Here is a 16,819-nt window from a genome sequence, read left to right on the forward strand (position 1 = left end):
TTCTCAACTGTACAAAGCTTGCTCCCATCTAAATGTCTTTGCACTTGCTACTTCTTTTATGGAATTCTTCTCTCCTAGATCTTGTACAGCTTTATTTAGGTCTCAATGCAAATGTCATCTTCCCTTACAACTTAATCTAAAATAGATTCACTTTACATTCTAACCTAGAACTCCACAGTACTCATCTCTACCCAAAAATATACAAGGAACTTGAGGGCAGCGACTCTGCCCAGAACAGTGCCTGGCACATGGTAGATACTCAGTAAATACTGAGTAACTGACCCCTGGAAAATTATCTTTGAAAATGACAGAAAGCAAAGTTTAAAAATAAAACAAAACCAAAAACTCTTAATGAAAACATGTGCGATGTAATAATGTTCAAATACTCACTGAATCGCCTTCATCTTTTTTAGAATCCCTTTTCAATGGCTCATTCATATCTTCTTGACTGCGGAAGCTGAAATTCTGAATTGCTTCAGTGACACCTCTAAGAGAGCTATAAATATCTTCAGAATTCATATTTTCTGTGTCATAATCAAATGCACTATGAAAAAGACAACAATTAATTTTTTTTTATCTGTAGTTTTAAAATACAAATATATTTGAGGAGATTACACTGGATATTTATAAAGACAGGATTAGAGAATGTATATGCTCTAAAGCATAATTAGCAAAACGAAACCTGACAGCTACAAATGGCTAAACAACATGTCCCACTGATTGCCCATCAAGGGCAGCTTACAGTGACTCTAGAATGCACAGCCCTTAACAACTGGTTTGTCTTTTCACCTTCAAAAATGTTCTGACTAACCAGAGGCCAGCAAATTACGACTCCTGAAATCTTAGAATTTTTTTTTACATTTTTAAATAGTTGAGAAAAAAATCAAAACAATAACATTTCATGACACAAGAAAATTACATAAAACCCAAATTTCAGTGTCCATAAATAAAATTTTGGAACATAGCAATGCTGATTTATTTAGCTATTATCTATGGCTATTTTCACACTACAGGAGCAGAGCTGAGTAGAGGTGACAAAGACTGCATTGCCTGCAAAGCCTAAAATATTTACCATATGGCCCTTTACAGAGAATTTGCTAACCCCTGTGGTTAACTCACAATAATGGTACTGCTTAAAGAGGAGATAAATGTATTTTATATAAATCTGTAAGAAGGCTGAGAATTTTTTTGTTTGTGTTTTGCGGTACGCGGGTCTCTCACTGCTGTGGCCTCTCCCATGCGGAGCACAGGCTCCGGACGCGCAGGCCCAGCGGCCATGGCCCATGGGCCCAGCCGCGCCACGGCACACGGGATCCTCCCGGAGTAGGGCACGAACCCATGTCCCCTGCATCGGCAGGCAGACTCCCAACCACTGTGCCACCAGGGAAGCCCGGCTGAGAATTTTTAACAGTGAACGTAAGTGTTACTGATCTGAATTCTATAATCAGATTCTAAAATTCAACTGAGTATGGAATTTAGCCATCAAAATTGTAACATATGTATAACATGGAAAAAACAGGCTACATGATAAGTTTGCAATTGGTCTGCAGTATAATGAAGCATCTTATAATTGTAATGAATGTGATGAAGCGTATGTTATGATATATGGTTAATAACACAAATCAAGCTAGTAAGTACAAATATGACCCACTAGACAAAGTGTTTTAATTTTTAAATTTTTATTTTATTTTATTTTACTTATTTTTGGCTGCAAGGCTTGCGGGATATCTTAGTTCCCCCACAAGGGATTGAACCTGTGCCCCCTGCAGTAGAAGCGTGCAGTCCTAAGTACTGGACCGCCAGGGAATTCCCTAGGCAAAATTTTTTAAAAGGCCAGGAGATGGGAAAAATGTTAATCCATTAATGAGTTAAGAACTTCATCTGAAATATAGCCCATGCTTGAACTGCACAAGTGTGTGAAAATTTCACATGTCTTATTAAGGATCAATCTCACAGTCACATCTTTTCCTAACTATACATATTGCCATTTTATATTTAACCCTTCCCTAGTTTTTTTCTTTATTTTTACATTTTTGTCTGTAAGGTTAATTTTTTCTTCTATTTTTAGAGGTGGCTGGCCAATATTAGATCTAAATAGTCATCATTATAACTTGACATCATCACTTATATTGAGTATTATAATTGAAAGACACAATTGGTAATTAATGGATTTATACAGCATATCTGAGAAACACAACTATGCTATTTAAGGCAACAAGCAGTAATTTCCAAAAGCTGTGTCCCTAAGTTTTCCTGTCACTTACAAAAAACAGTTCCATGTCCTATAGATTATTATCATCTAAAGGGTTAAGTTTTGGAATAAACAACATTTTTTGAATTTGCTAAGTTTCTATGTGTCTAAGACCTTTCAAGTTGAGTAGAAATCAACTGGAATTATATTAATGTCTGTTTTTCTAAGAATGGGGAATCTGCAAATACAAACCATGATGGAAAATAACCCTTTTATTACCTTGGAGATAAAGTATTCTGCGATGTGTTGGTAGGAGAAGTAAGAGGACTGGACCAGTTGGCTGGTGACCGTGGTGTTGGTCTTGTCAAAGGACTCCCCATGGAACCCTGATGGACGGAGTCAAATAAACATTAACATATGACAGGTAGTTCAACCAAAAGGCTCTTCAGGAAGCCATACAATCAAGATGTTGAACAGCATGAGACAGCCATACTTATAGGTCATTATTTTAAATATTCATGTACTTATCTCTAGTTTCTGTGGGAAAAAACTTTCTTCCCATTCAGAAATCTAGCTCTTTAAGCCTTTTTATTGTTCTCCTCACACACTTCCTTCTCTCAAATATTACCACAATATCTTTTTCCTCAAAGATAAAACAAGATCCCAAATTAACAATTTTAAATTAGCTCCCTGCTCTGAGACAATTTTCCTTCCTCCAACCATTATGAATGCTCAAATTCTGTTCCCTCTTGAGTTTGATTTACAAATGAATTTTACAAAGACACCAAAGGAATAGAATCTGGTCATGTTAGTAATTTGCCTATCTCTTAAAATATAACAAAACAATACTTTCTCCTTTTATTTTAAAAAATTTTTTAATTTTTATTTTTTGGCCATACCGCACAGCTTGTGGGATCTTGGTTCTCTGACCAGGAATCGAACCCAGGCCCTCAGCAGTGGATGTGAAAAGTTCTCAACACTGGACCACCAGGGAATTCCCCCTTCTTTTAAAAAAACTGACTTTGGTCCCAAGAAATTGTTCTCAGATTGTTCTCCCCTTAGACATTACCTCAATCCTGCCATAAGTGCATCTACTTTCTCCTTTATCCAATAGCAAAGGTATCGCTCTCTTTGTCTTTTTAAAACTTAAGTTCAATTCTTCAGGCATATTATGTAAATGGTTTGATACCATTTAAATATAACACTAATGTTTCATTTACTCAGATCTTACTTCTCCAAAACAAAATCCTGTGTTATCCAACCACCTATGGGCTGACAAGCCTGTTATTATTAAATGTGAACACATCCTTTAAAGCACTACCCTCCTCGGGCCTTATTTGTTATTCCTGGAATAAGTCATCCTTTCTGGTCCTCAAATAAGGACTGGTTCATCTAAAGAGCATGTCCTAATTCTCATGGCTTGCAAAGCTGATGCCCTCATCTAAGTTCTGCTACATTTCACTTTCCTTGTTCATACCCTGGCCACCGTTCACCGCCATCCTAATGTACACCAAATTATAATAGAAACATGATAGGCCTAAGAACTCTATTCTTTCCAGGAAAATATTTAATTCTGCCCAGAAAATGCTGCCCAATGCAGATACAAAAATTGTACATTAGGATCAAAGTTTACTTCATGTAAAAAAAACAAAAACAATTATTGTTAACCAGTCATCACATTATACAATGGCCAAGAAGATAACTGAAAAATACCTGGGTTCCGTTGCCAGTGTTTCGAAGGTGATTATGAAGAAGTTTGGTAGCACCATCCTGAAAAGTTTTTGGTAAAGCTCCTAATAACATTGTAAACTCTGGGGTATTGAGTTCAAATAAGGAAATCAGGACTGACTGCGCTGCCTAGAAAAGAAAGACATACAAGAAGCATATGAATATATTTTGTTTACTCAAAGGAGACCATTTTCTTCACTCAACATTTCTGTTCAATAGTGCAAGGCCATCTTTCCCAGGGAAAAAGATGTTCTTATATGCTTTAAAATTTCTTTGCTGGAAGAATAAAATCAAAAACTATTTGACTTACCATTTATTTTTTGAACGTAAGACAGGAATATGTATAACAAAAAGTATAACAAATACGACCTAACAATCAATGGCAAAAGTCAACCAGACAGTTTCTAGGATTACTCTGTCAATATATGCTCCTACTTCAGTTTTCCTAAAAAAATTATTACAAGAAGAAAGATGGATGGAAATAAGGAACTACATCCCTAAACTATACAAAGCCCATCAAGAGCAACTTAGCACTTTAATTTTCATTTTCTCAATATAGGATTCTTTTTTAACATATTTATTTCTTTATTTCTTTTTGGCTGTATCGGGTCTTAGTTGCAGCACACAAGATCTTTCGTTGTGGCGTGTGGGCTCTAAAGCACATGGGCTCAGTAGTTGCGGTGTGCAGGCTCTGTAGTTGTGGTGCGCAGGCTCCAGAGTGTATGGGCATTGTAGTTGCAGCACGTGGGCTCTCTAGTTGTGGCACGCAGGCCCAGTTGCCCTGTGGTATGTGGAACCCCAGTTCCCTGACCAGTGATCAACCCATGTCCCCTGCATTGGAAAGCTGATTCTCAACCACTGGACCACCAGGGAAGTCCCATTATATTATTCTTAAATTAACTAGCTGTATTTAGTCTTCTCTCAAAGCAGCTAATCTTAACAAATCTACAATTCGAAGTTAAAACTAGTCTAATGTTTCTGTGGAAATGGGAACAAAAGAAATGTTACTCAGATCAGTTAAGAAAACATAAATTTCCTTTCTTCTTATAAAGTAATCAATTGAGTTATTAAAAGACACACTGTGAAATTCAGATTACACAGAAACTTAATTGAGAGGAGAAAGAAACCCAAACAGTTCACGATCATGACTTGTATGTAAATGTGCACATCTTGTTCTGGACCGTTTCTGACCCCACTCTATGAAAACCTAAGTGTTCCATGTTTATGACATCTAATAAACAACAGGAGGGGAATGGTGAAATTAAGTTACATTGGCACGATGACATACTACACAACACAGCCTTGAAAGATACATGAAGAGACTGGGAGAGGACTATTACATACTGCTGAAGAAAAAAATTATAAAACACCAGTAACATAAGCCCATTTTGTTAAAAACAACAACAAAGTATACACTGTGTGGGTGTGTACTCTAACATGTTAATAGTGTTTAAATAAAGCTATTTGCATTTTGAAACAAAACTTTATGATCTTGTGTCTTTTTGGAACCTAAACAGTGAAAGGATCTCAAGTTAATTTGAGCAAATGAATTAATAATTGTTAAGGTATATTTTATTCCACCTAGATTTTATTTTGGTGTATGAGATGCATCTTTATTTTCTCTCTAGAGACAGATAATCCAACTGTTCCCAAACCAATGAGTGTATCCTTTCCTCATGACTCAACAAAAAAAAAAAACAAAAAACAAACAAAAAAACATGTCAATCAATGGTTTCTACAGTCCCATCAGTATTCTTTGTCTTGGAATATCTCCAATTCTTAATTTTGATGAAATCCAACTGATCTATTTTTTCCTTTTGTTGTTTGTGCTTTTGGTTAGAATCCACTGCCAAATCCAAGGTCATGAAGATTTATCCTTTTTTTTTTTTTTTTTTTTTTGCCGTATGCGGGCCTCTCACTGTTGTGGCCTCTCCCATTGCGGAGCACAGGCTCCGGACACCCAGGCTCAGCGGCCATGGCTCATGGGCCCAGCCGCTCTGCATCACGTGGGATCTTCCCAGACTAGGGCACGAACCTGCGTCCCCTGCATCAGCCGGCGGACTCTCAACCACTGCGCCACCAGGGAAACCCTATCCCTCTTTTAAGAGTTTTCTAGGTTTAGCTTTTACATTTAAGTCTTTGATCATTTTGTATTAATTTTTGTATATGGTATGAGGTAAGGGTTCAACTTCATTCTTTTGCATGTGGCTATTTAGTTGTCCCAGTACAATTTGTTGAAAAGACTATGATTTCCTTATTGAATGGTCTTTGCACCCTTGTTGGAAATCAGTTGCCCATAAACACAGGTTTTTTTCTGGACTCTCAATTCTATTCCACTGGTCTTTATGTCTAGCCTTACGTCAGTACCACACTGTCTTGATTACTATTACTTTGTATTAGGTTTTGAAATCTGGAAGTGTAAAGTCCTCCTACTTTGCTTTTTTTTTTTCCAAGGCTCTTCTGGCTATTAGGGGTTCCTTGGAATTCCATTAAGAATTTTGGAATCAGCTTGTCAATTTTTGCAAAGCCGGCTGGGAATATGGTAAGGATTACACTGAATTTGTAGATCACTTTGGGAAGTATTGCCATTTTAAGAATATTAAGTATTCTGATCCAAGATCCAATGGAAAATGATTTTCCATTTATCTAAATCTTCTTTAATTTCTTTCAATATTATTTCATAGTTTCTACTATAAATTTTGCACTTCCTTTTAAAAATTTATCCCTATTTTAATCTTTTAAATGCTACTGTAAATGGAATTGTTTTCTTAATTTCATTTTTGGATTGCTCATTTCAAGTGTTTAGAAATACAATTGATTTTCATATATTGATTTTGTATCCTGAAACCCTGCTGAATGTGTTTATTAGTTCTAATGTTTTTTTAGTGATTCTGAAGGATTTTCTATAAATAAAATTGTATCATTTGCAAACAGAAATAGTTTTACTTTTCTTCCTTTCTCTCTTTCTTTTTTTTCTTTTTTCTGGCCTAACTATCCTGGCTAGAAACCAGTGAACCCTGCTACAATGTTTTACAGAAATGGTGAGAGAAGACATCCATTTCTTGTTCCTGACTTTATGGAGAAAGCATCCAATCTTTCACATTAAGTAGCTGTGGATATTAGTAATAGCTGTAGAGGTGCCCTGTATTGGGTTTAAGAAGTTCCCTTCCCTTGATAGTTTGTTTAGTTTACGATTTTTTGTTTTTGTTTTAATCATGAAAGATGTTAGATCTTGCCAGATGCCTTTTCTGTTGAGATAATCATGTGGTTTTTGTCTTTTTACTATTGATGTGGAGTACTACAATAGACTTTCAGATGTTAACCTTACATTCCTGGGATAAATTACATGTGGTCTTGGTGTATAATTCTCTTTTTATATGTTGTAGAATTTGGTTTGCCAGGATTAAAAGGGTCCATATTTGTAAGAGACATTGATCTGTAGTTTTCTTTTTGTGTGTGATGTCTTTGGGTTTGTTATCAAGATAAAACTGTCCTCACAAAATGAGTTGGAAAGTGTTCCTTCCTCTTCTGTTTTTTAAGGAAGAGTTTGTGAAGAACTGATATTAATGCTTGGTAGAACTCACCAGTTAAACCATGTGAGCCTGGGCTTCTCTCTGTCGGTGGTTTTTTAATTACTAAATCAAACTCTTTACTTGTTCTATTGACTTCTTGAGTCAATTTTGGTAGTTTGTGTCTTTCTAGAGATTTGTCCATTTCATCTAAGTTAACTACTTATTGGCATACAATATTGTAACATTCCTTTATAATCCTTATTATTTCTGTAAGGTTAGTAATAATATTCCCTCTTTCATTTCTAATTCTAGTAATTTGAGTCTTCTCTTTTTTTCTGTCAATCTAGCTAAAAGTTCATCAATACTGTTGATCTTTCTAAAAAACACAACTTTTGGTTTCACTAATTTTCTCTATTGTTTTTCTATTCTCTATTTTATTAATTTCTGCTTAATCTTTATGTGTTTTGTCTTGTTTGGCTTGGTTTTAAAAATTGAAGTACAGCTGCTGTACAATATTATATGTTATAGGTGTACAATATAGTGATTCACAATTTTTAAAGGTTATATTTCATTTATACTTATTATAAAATATTGGCTATATTCCCCATTGTACAATATATCTTTGTGACTGATTTCATACCTAATAGTTGGTACCTCATAATTCCCCACTCCCATATTGCCCCTCTCCTGCTGGTAACCACTAGTTTGTTCTCTGTATCTGTGACTATGCTTCTTTTTTGTTATATTCACTAGTTTGTTATATTTTTTAGATTCCCCATGTAAGTGATATCATACAGTATTTGTCTTTCTCTGTCTGACTTATTTCACTTAGTATAATGCCCTCCAAGTCCATCCATGCTGCTGTAAATGGCAAAATCCCATTCATTTTTATGGCAGAGTAGTATTCCATGGCATATATATACATCACATCTTCTTTATCCATTCACCTGTTTTTTTTTTTTAAAGATTATTATTTTTTTTGATGTGGACAATTTTTAAAGTCTTTATTGAATTTGTTACAATATTGTTTCTGTTTTATGTCTCGGTTTTTTGGCCCTGAGCCATGTGAAATCTTAGCTCCCTAACCAGGGATCAAACCCACACCCCCTGCATTGGAAGGCGAAGTCCTAACCACTGGACTGCCAGGGAAGTCCCTTCATTCATCTGCTGATGGACACTTAGGTTGCTTCCATCCATATCCTGGCAATTGTAAAAAATGCTGCTATAAACATTAGGGTGCATGTATCTTTTCAAATTATTTCAAACATTTCAAATAATGTTTTTTTTAAATTAATTAATTTATTTTTGGCTGCATTGGGTCTTCGTTGCTGTGCGTGGGCTTTTCTCTAGTTGTGGTGAGCAGGAGCTACTCTTTGTTGCGGTGCAAAGGCTTCTCATTGGGGTGGCTTCTCTTGTTGCAGAGCACGGGCTCTAGGCACACGGGCTCAGTAGTTGTGGCTCGTGGGCTCCAGAGCACAGGCTCAGTAGTTGTGGCACACAGACTTAGTTGCTCCACAGCATGTGGGATCTTCCCGGACCAGGGCTCGAACCCGTGTCCCCTGCATTGGCAGGCAGATACTTAACCACTGCGTCACCAGGGAAGTCCCTATTCTTAGTTTTTTGAGAAACCTCCATAGTGTTTTCCACAGTGGCTGAACCAATTTACATTCCCAAAAACAGTGTATGAGAAGGTTCCCTTTTTTCCACATCCTCGTCAACATTTGTTATCTGTGTTCTTTTCGATAATAGCCATTCTGACCGGTATGAGGTGATATATCACTGTGGTTTTGATTTGCATTTCCCTGATGATTAGCGATGTTGAGCATCTTTTCCTGTGCCTGTTGGCCATCTCCATTTCCTCTTTGGAAAAATGGCTATTCAGTTCTTCTGCGTATTTTTCAATGGGTTGCTCATTTTTTTTTTTTTTTTTTTTTTGCGGTACGCGGGCCTCTCACTGCTGTGGCCTCTCTCGTTGCAGAGCACAGGCTCCGGACGCACAGGCTCAGCGGCCATGGCTCACGGGCCTAGCCACTCCACGGCATGTGGGATCTTCCCAGACCGGGGCATGAACCTGTGTCCCCTGCATCGGCAGGCGGGCTCTCAACCACTGCGCCGCCAGGGAAGCCCCTGGGTTGCTCATTTTTTTGATGTTGAGTTGTATGAGTTGTTTATAAATGTTGGATATTTATCCCTTATTGGTCATATCATTTGCAAATATTTTCTTCCATTCAATAGGTTGTCTTTTTGTTTTGTTTATGGTTTCCTTTGCTCTGCAAAAGCTTTTAAGTTTAATTAGGTCCCATTTGTTTATTTTTATTTCCTTTGCTTTAGGAGATGGATCCAAAAAAGTATTGCTGTGATTTATGTCAGAAAGTGTTCTGCCTATGTTTTCCTCTAGGATTTTTACAGTCTTACATTTAGGTCTTTAATCCATTCTGAGTTTATTTTTATATATGGTGATAGAGAATATTCTAATTTCATGCTTTTACATGTAGCTGTCCAGTTTTCCCAGCACTAGTTACTGAACAGATTATCTTTTCTCCATTGTATATTCCTGGCTACTTTATCATAGGTTAATTGACCACGTGTGCATGGGTTTTATTTCTGGGCTCTCTATTCTGTTCCATTGATCTATGTGTCTGTTTTTGTGCCAGTACCATACTGTTTTGATTATTCTGGCTTTGTCAACAGAGCTAGATACAGAAGGCAAGAAACGAATGATTAGGGTTGAAGAGAAGTCTCAGGAAGAAGGTGAAGAGAACAGAGGAGGGTCTAGAAAGGAACTCCCCAGAAAATAAATAACCTATGTTTTTGAGCATATGGAAAATCTTAGCCATGAGCATATGACAGAGATGTTGAACCTAACAACAAGTACTTAAAAAACATGTGGGGGAAAAAAAAAAGGAAAATGAAAAGGTAAATTATTAACACCAGGACAAATAAAGCTTCTGTAAGGAAGGAGGCTGTAATAAACCACTTGGCGTAGGGGTGAATACTTCCACAGTCAAAATTAAATCTTTTCTATTGAGTACCAACAATTGATTCATAAGTATTTTGAAGGTTATGGGGAAAGACATAGGAAAGGATAGGGGAAAGTTAAGTCTTAATTTACAAAGGTAGACAGACATATATAATGACTAAATTTATCAATGGATCAATAAATAATGCCTAAAATTAATAAATCAAGAAACAGTGCAAGCTCTTATTTGAAATATATAGGTAAATGTGAGGGGAAAGATTTGAAATATTTTGAATGGCTATAAGATTAGAGGTTGGGAGGACTGTTTCAAAGACAGTTATCTTTAATTCTAAGTTTGAAAATTATACTCATATTAATTGGATAAAATTTAAAATAAAATTTAAAAGAGAAGATATTTTTTAAAAAAGGTCTTTATATTACCAGGTAAATAACTCTATGCTAACTGGTAACATCCTGAAAATATTAGCTTCCTTCACTGGCAATCCAAAATGACTGACTTGCTTTTCTAATTTATCTTCTAAATCTTAAATTAAAACATACCTTCCGAACATCAGAACTTTTGGGTTCTGTTGTCCAAGTGATGACCCGAGACACTGCCAGGCGAGTTTCACTGGAATTTATAAAATCTCCTGGATCCATCTGTTTGGCCAGAGTTTCTATGTATTTAAGGATAGCAACCTTCACCTGCAGAGGGATGCACAATGAGAGAGGACAATCAGCTGGTCATTGAGGGGCAATGAGAACACATCAGAAATAATTAGGTGACTTTTTTTTTTTTTTGGCTGCACTATGTGGCATGTGGGATCTTAGTTCCTCCACGGGGGATCAAACCCATGCCCCCTGCAGTGAAAGTGCAGAGTCTTAACCACTCGACGGCCAGGGAAGTCCCTAGGTGATTATTTTTTTGACAAATACAAAATGAATAAGCATCAACAACAAAAGAGAAGTTATACAATCACCTACCTACCAGAGGTACAAGTATATGAAAATGTGGATTTTTTTCACACACAGCAGAACTTATAAGTTTCATTCCCCATTCAAACATTTAGCAGTGTTTGAATTGCTAAAGACTCTCTTGATAAGATCAGACACTTCTCCTTGAGTCTGCCTTCAGAGATTACAGCTGACTCTTGTCTAGATTTCCCTAGGAACCAGTCTTTATAAATTGAAGTACAATTTGCCTCTTGGGGAAATCAAAGAATTTTGGAAATAAGCTATTATAAATCAACTGGGTAATCAAGGTGGGCAATACAGGGTTTTGGCAAACATACAGTAAGACTCACACAATGAGATCAGGTTCCTTAATAGGTCCATCAACTGCTAGAACTACGTCTCAAAATAAATGTGACAAAAAAGTTTTACACAAGTATCACTGGAGAAGAGACAATACTTATCTGTATAAAAGAACTATCGTATACGAGTTTTAAAAGTCTTATTATTCTCCCAGGAATTCCTGACGCATGGGTGGCATGGTGGGTAGGTGTGTGGTAGGATGCAGGCTTCCAAGTAAGCAGGAGGTGGGGCAAAGCACACATGCTTCTCTCTTAGATGCAGCCTTCTTTATCCTTAGGGTAAGCCATTGTTAAATAATCTCCCCTTTCTCAGGCATGTTGGGGTAGAAAAAAAGTTTGAGAACCACTGTTTTTAAAGTCACATCTAACATTCTAGGATTTCTAAGTAATGGTTCTCTAAGACTTTACCAGTGCCCTTTAGAAACGGCACCTGGCACAGTGCACAGTCCTTGTACACAGCAGATTCTAAACACATATTAAATGCTGATTTGCTGACTTAGAAAAAGGAAGGTTTAAATATATTAAAATAGTGACTTTGAAAAAATATTGTCAAAGATTAAGGTAATCAGGTTTTCTATACTCCTTCCCTTATTATTGATCTTAAGATGTCATTTTTCTCACTCAATCCAAATAAGGTCTCTGGGAAGTACTAAGCCAAGTTAATATATAGGAAGTAATATGTTAAAGTTCTGACTCTTGTACATTTTCCCCCTTCTGCTTCCAGTTTAAAAAAAAAGACAGAATGCATCAACTTACATTCTTCATTTCATAATAAATGAATTTTAAGAAGAAGTAACTATAACTTTAAGAAATGTACTGAAAAAAACAAGAATTAACCTATCAGCCATCATGAGTAAATTGTACAGGGGAGAGGGAAAGAGATTTATGGTTACTTTTGCAGCAGCAGGCCCAACTAAATTATGGCAGCACATAACATTCTGAATTCTTGAAGCCACGTCACCTTTTTTCAGTGTGACTGGCTGAAAGGTGACTATAGTAAATCAAAGAATGAACATCAATGTATTTTGTTTTTTTGAATATATTTATTTGCACTATGTGAGATTCAGTTAGTTCCGTGTCTTGACAATTTATAGGGAGGTATGTAAAGTTTTTAAAGGGTTTCACAGAATAGGTGTGTATACTATACCAAAGGCAAAATAACCATGATACACATATAATCATTTGAAAATTTACATTTTGGTAGAATATTTCACAAGGTTCTATACATGGTCTGTACTCTGAATAACATAAACATGCATTCTTCTTCAGAGAGGAAAAACAATCTAGTCGCTAAGGTGCATATAATTCTAAACCTGTTTATGAAACTCAGAAAAAAAAGTCAACAAAATTCCATTTATTTTAAAAAATATTACTCAAATAGAATCACTGTATGCGATTTCCCCCTATTTTATTGCTTCCTTTCTGACATTTACCCACATGATACTCTGTGAGAGATGTAAAATTTTATCTGAAAGATCCAGCACTTCTTCAATAAAGAATTTTTATGCATCTCATACCCAAGTTATTTGTGTTTTTCTACAACCTGTTAAGTTTTTAATTTTTAATCCTGTCACCCATCTGAAAGTTACTTTTATTTTCAGCATAAGGTGTAGCTCTAATAGAACGTCTCCGTGCTGTCTTAAAACATCAATTTATGAGTTGAAGAGTGATCTTCCCCTACAGCTTTACGTGTGTGTGCATATGTGTGTATATATAATATATAAAAGCCAAGTACATACTATGTTCGTATTATATATTATGGTTTATAAATAATACACATATATTATACATAGACTGTTTCTCTAAAAGTCCTATATACAAAAGCCATATATACATATATGCATACAGGTATACATGGCTTTTAGAGAAACAGTCTAGGTATATGTATTATATATATGTATATGTATATAGGGCTTTTAGAGAAACAGTCTGTGATTCTAGTCTCCAGTATGACTTTTTTTAAAAAAATTAATTTATTTATTGTTTTTATTTTTGGCCGCGTTGGGTCTTCATTTCTGTGCACGGGCTTTCTCTAGTTGTGTCGAGTGGGGGCTACTCTTCATTGTGGTGCGCGGGCTTCTCATTGCGGTGGTTTCTCTTGTTGTGGAGCATGGGCTCTAGGAGCACGGGCTTCAGTAGTTGTGGCTTGTGGGCTCAGTAGTTGTGGCTCGCGGGCTCTAGAGCGCAGGTTCAGTAGTTGTGGTGCACGGGCTTACTTGCTCCGCGGCACGTGGGATCTTCCCGGACCAGGGCTCAAACCCGTGTCCCCTGCATTGGCAGGTGGATTCTTAACCACTGCGCCACCAGGGAAGCCCCAATAGTATGATGTTTTAATTGTATGTTTTCCACTGTCTTTCTCTTCAGGACTTCAGCAACTTTATTCTCTCCTTCAACTCACCTATCACCCTTATTTCTTAAGCTAATGGTTTAGACCTCCATTTCTACTGGGCCATGAAACATATGTTTTCAACAGCACTTGAATACCTACCACCAGTACCTAAATCATAACTCTTATCATAGTTTACAGTTTATCATGTATTATAAACAATAATGATAGGAAATTGTAAGTTTTATATTCCTATGCTAGGCTTAGACAAAAAAATAAGTTTAAACAGTATTTATCAATAATATCAAGTAAATTATTCTCTTTCTGCAGGTCACTTTTTAAAATCAAAACAGATGGATCCTTTTTCACAAAGCAGTTCTGAGAAAATAACATTATGTTGAGTATAAGTCAACCCTGGTAAGAAACATAATTGTGATTTTAAGGTAAAATCATATTCAGAAACTTAAAGGAAAATCAATCCAAGGCAATAATGCATATAGAAACATACTTCGTGCAGAATAGAGCAGAAAATACAAGGCTTATAAATGCTCATATGCTTGTTATTTCCCTGACTTTAACCTCTTTTTAATTTAAGAAAACTCACTAAGAAACATCTTTAGTAAAGAATTCAGGGCAGATCTTTTATATTATCTTTTCTTTTATGTTAAATAATTATTTTTAATCAAAAATTGGAATCTACCTAGTTTTCACTTAAAATAACTAGAAAATGTGTGCTAATAACAATGAAGGAAGTTAATCCTGAATCTAAATTTTGTGCACACATTAGAAAATCACATTGCAAAAAGAAAAAAACGTTACTGTTTCAGTTAAGAACTGGAGAATAGCATTGACATCAAACTTAAAAAGTTCTGCTTACTGAAATACATAGGCAAAACTGACATTTTGCCCAGAATAACTCTTCAAATGCCTAACCTAAAAAAAAAAAAAGGATTGGGAAATCACAAACATAAAATTAGATAAGATTTTATAGAGCGAGTTTGCATAACAGCTTAGGGTTAGCGGCCATACTTGTGTTGCCTTCTAAACATGTATCCCCAGTAAGCTTCTCCAAAAGATAATCTGGTATCAAATAACATTTAAAATCAAATCCATGCATGCTTTATAGGCTTATAAAGGTTAGTAGTTGAATATATAGATGCATACAAACATTATCTGAAACACTGCAGTTTGTAAAGAGAGTTAAGAAAAGAAATAATGCAGATTAAAACAAAACCAGAAAAAACCTTGGAACTCCAAAAAGAGTGAAGCTGGTCCCGAAGTGCTGGCTTGACTGTCTGAAAGTTTATAAAAACAAAATCCACTGATTGAACAGCTTCTTGTGTGACAGAAATACAAATATTAGCATAACTTTATGAATAAAATACTTCAGTTCCTTAAAATGTCATCAAAAGGCCTCAAATTTTTACCTTCAAGCTTGGTGTCTGGGTCTGATCAACTGTAAATCTCATTAGAATATTGAACTGAAGATCATTTGGAAAAGATTCTCTGAAATAAGGAAAGAACAAAATAAAATAAAAATTAAGCCAGCAAGTAAACATTTAGCAAACTTAACAGAAGATTATGTTTAATACCAAACAAAACACAATGTCATTCAGAAAGCATGCATGAAGTAGCACCTGTATGTGGTATATAGTCTATGTGGTAAAGTATACGATAAAAGCTACTCCCAGAAGAATCTGAACGTCTGAATTTATACCCTGTAAGTATAAATTTAACCCCCTGTAGGGGGTTAAAAAGCAACACTATAGCAAAGAATGATCTCTTGCCTCATTTATAGATTTAATCAGAAAAATGTTAGTTAAAGTTTAATGTAATGTTAAACTTTAATGTAATGTTAAAGTTCAACATTATCAGAGAAGTTTCCATACCTAATATCTGAATTCTAGACTCACCTCAACTTAGTAAATGGATATTTGAAATAAGTCACTTCAACAATCTACACAAGAAAGTAGAAATATATCATTGGTTCAAAATCTTCTGAAAAAAGAATGCATAATAAAACATTCTTTTTAAACTTAGAAAATATTTTTATCTTTACACTAGACTGAATAAAAAATCTTCAACTCTACTTTGCAGTTACATCTTAATTAAAATAAAACACTACCTTGAATTACTCAACCAATGTTAATAAAATTTTTTAATAGATTAAATGCAGTGTTTGAACTAAGGATCAACGTTGCATTAAATATACCATGTAAATGGGCAACATCAATAATTTTCAAATGGAACTCATGCAATCTACATAGTTTGAAAAGACTCAGAAATCTGAACTTTTAACAAAGAAACGAAATATTCTTGATTACTACCGGGTAAACTTGAAATACATGAAGAAAATCTTACCTTGTAACATCGAGGGCTTTCTGAACTTTTGCTTGAACAGACCCAAGCAAATCAGCACCCATTTTTTTTAGTAGTTGGGTCAGCAGTACAAACAACCAATCTTGAAGATCATCTTTGTGGACTTGTATGAAGTCCACTAAAGTCTCCAAAAACATGCTGAACACCTACAGTGGATAAACGGGGGAGGGAGGAGAAAAAGGAGGAAATATTGACCTCTATGATCAATTCAAAACTGAAATAGAAAGGAATACAGGAATCAGAGGCACAGCGATTGGCAGCCAAGCGGAAAAACAATCTCTCTTGCTTTTCATTGGACTCTGTGATACAAGAGTACATCTGAACTGTTATCCAACTTCTGCTGAAGTTCGACAATTAGCTATTCCATGCAGCATCACTTGGTAAAGAAACTTTGGCTATAATGGCTGGCAC

General features: G+C 35.6%; 1 protein-coding gene across 10 annotated transcripts in view; it reads right to left on the reverse strand.

Annotated features, from left to right (window-relative positions):
• Nucleotides 1–16,819, reverse strand: part of CLASP2 (cytoplasmic linker associated protein 2) — a 184,512-nt gene that overhangs the window by 17,894 nt on the left and 149,799 nt on the right. For all 10 annotated transcript variants that reach the window (XM_082662814.1, XM_082662815.1, XM_082662812.1 and 7 more), the window contains 7 exons: nt 16,391–16,554; nt 15,457–15,535; nt 15,274–15,324; nt 10,952–11,095; nt 3,905–4,048; nt 2,471–2,577; nt 391–544 (listed from right to left, as the gene is read on the reverse strand). In XM_082662814.1, the coding sequence (XP_082518940.1) occupies nt 391–544; nt 2,471–2,577; nt 3,905–4,048; nt 10,952–11,095; nt 15,274–15,324; nt 15,457–15,535; nt 16,391–16,554 (843 nt within the window). The remainder of the gene's footprint in view (nt 1–390; nt 545–2,470; nt 2,578–3,904; nt 4,049–10,951; nt 11,096–15,273; nt 15,325–15,456; nt 15,536–16,390; nt 16,555–16,819) is intronic.

The sequence above is a fragment of the Grampus griseus genome (genome assembly GCF_964374135.1).
Source record: "Grampus griseus genome assembly, chromosome: 10".
Taxonomy (NCBI): Eukaryota; Metazoa; Chordata; class Mammalia; order Artiodactyla; family Delphinidae; genus Grampus; species Grampus griseus.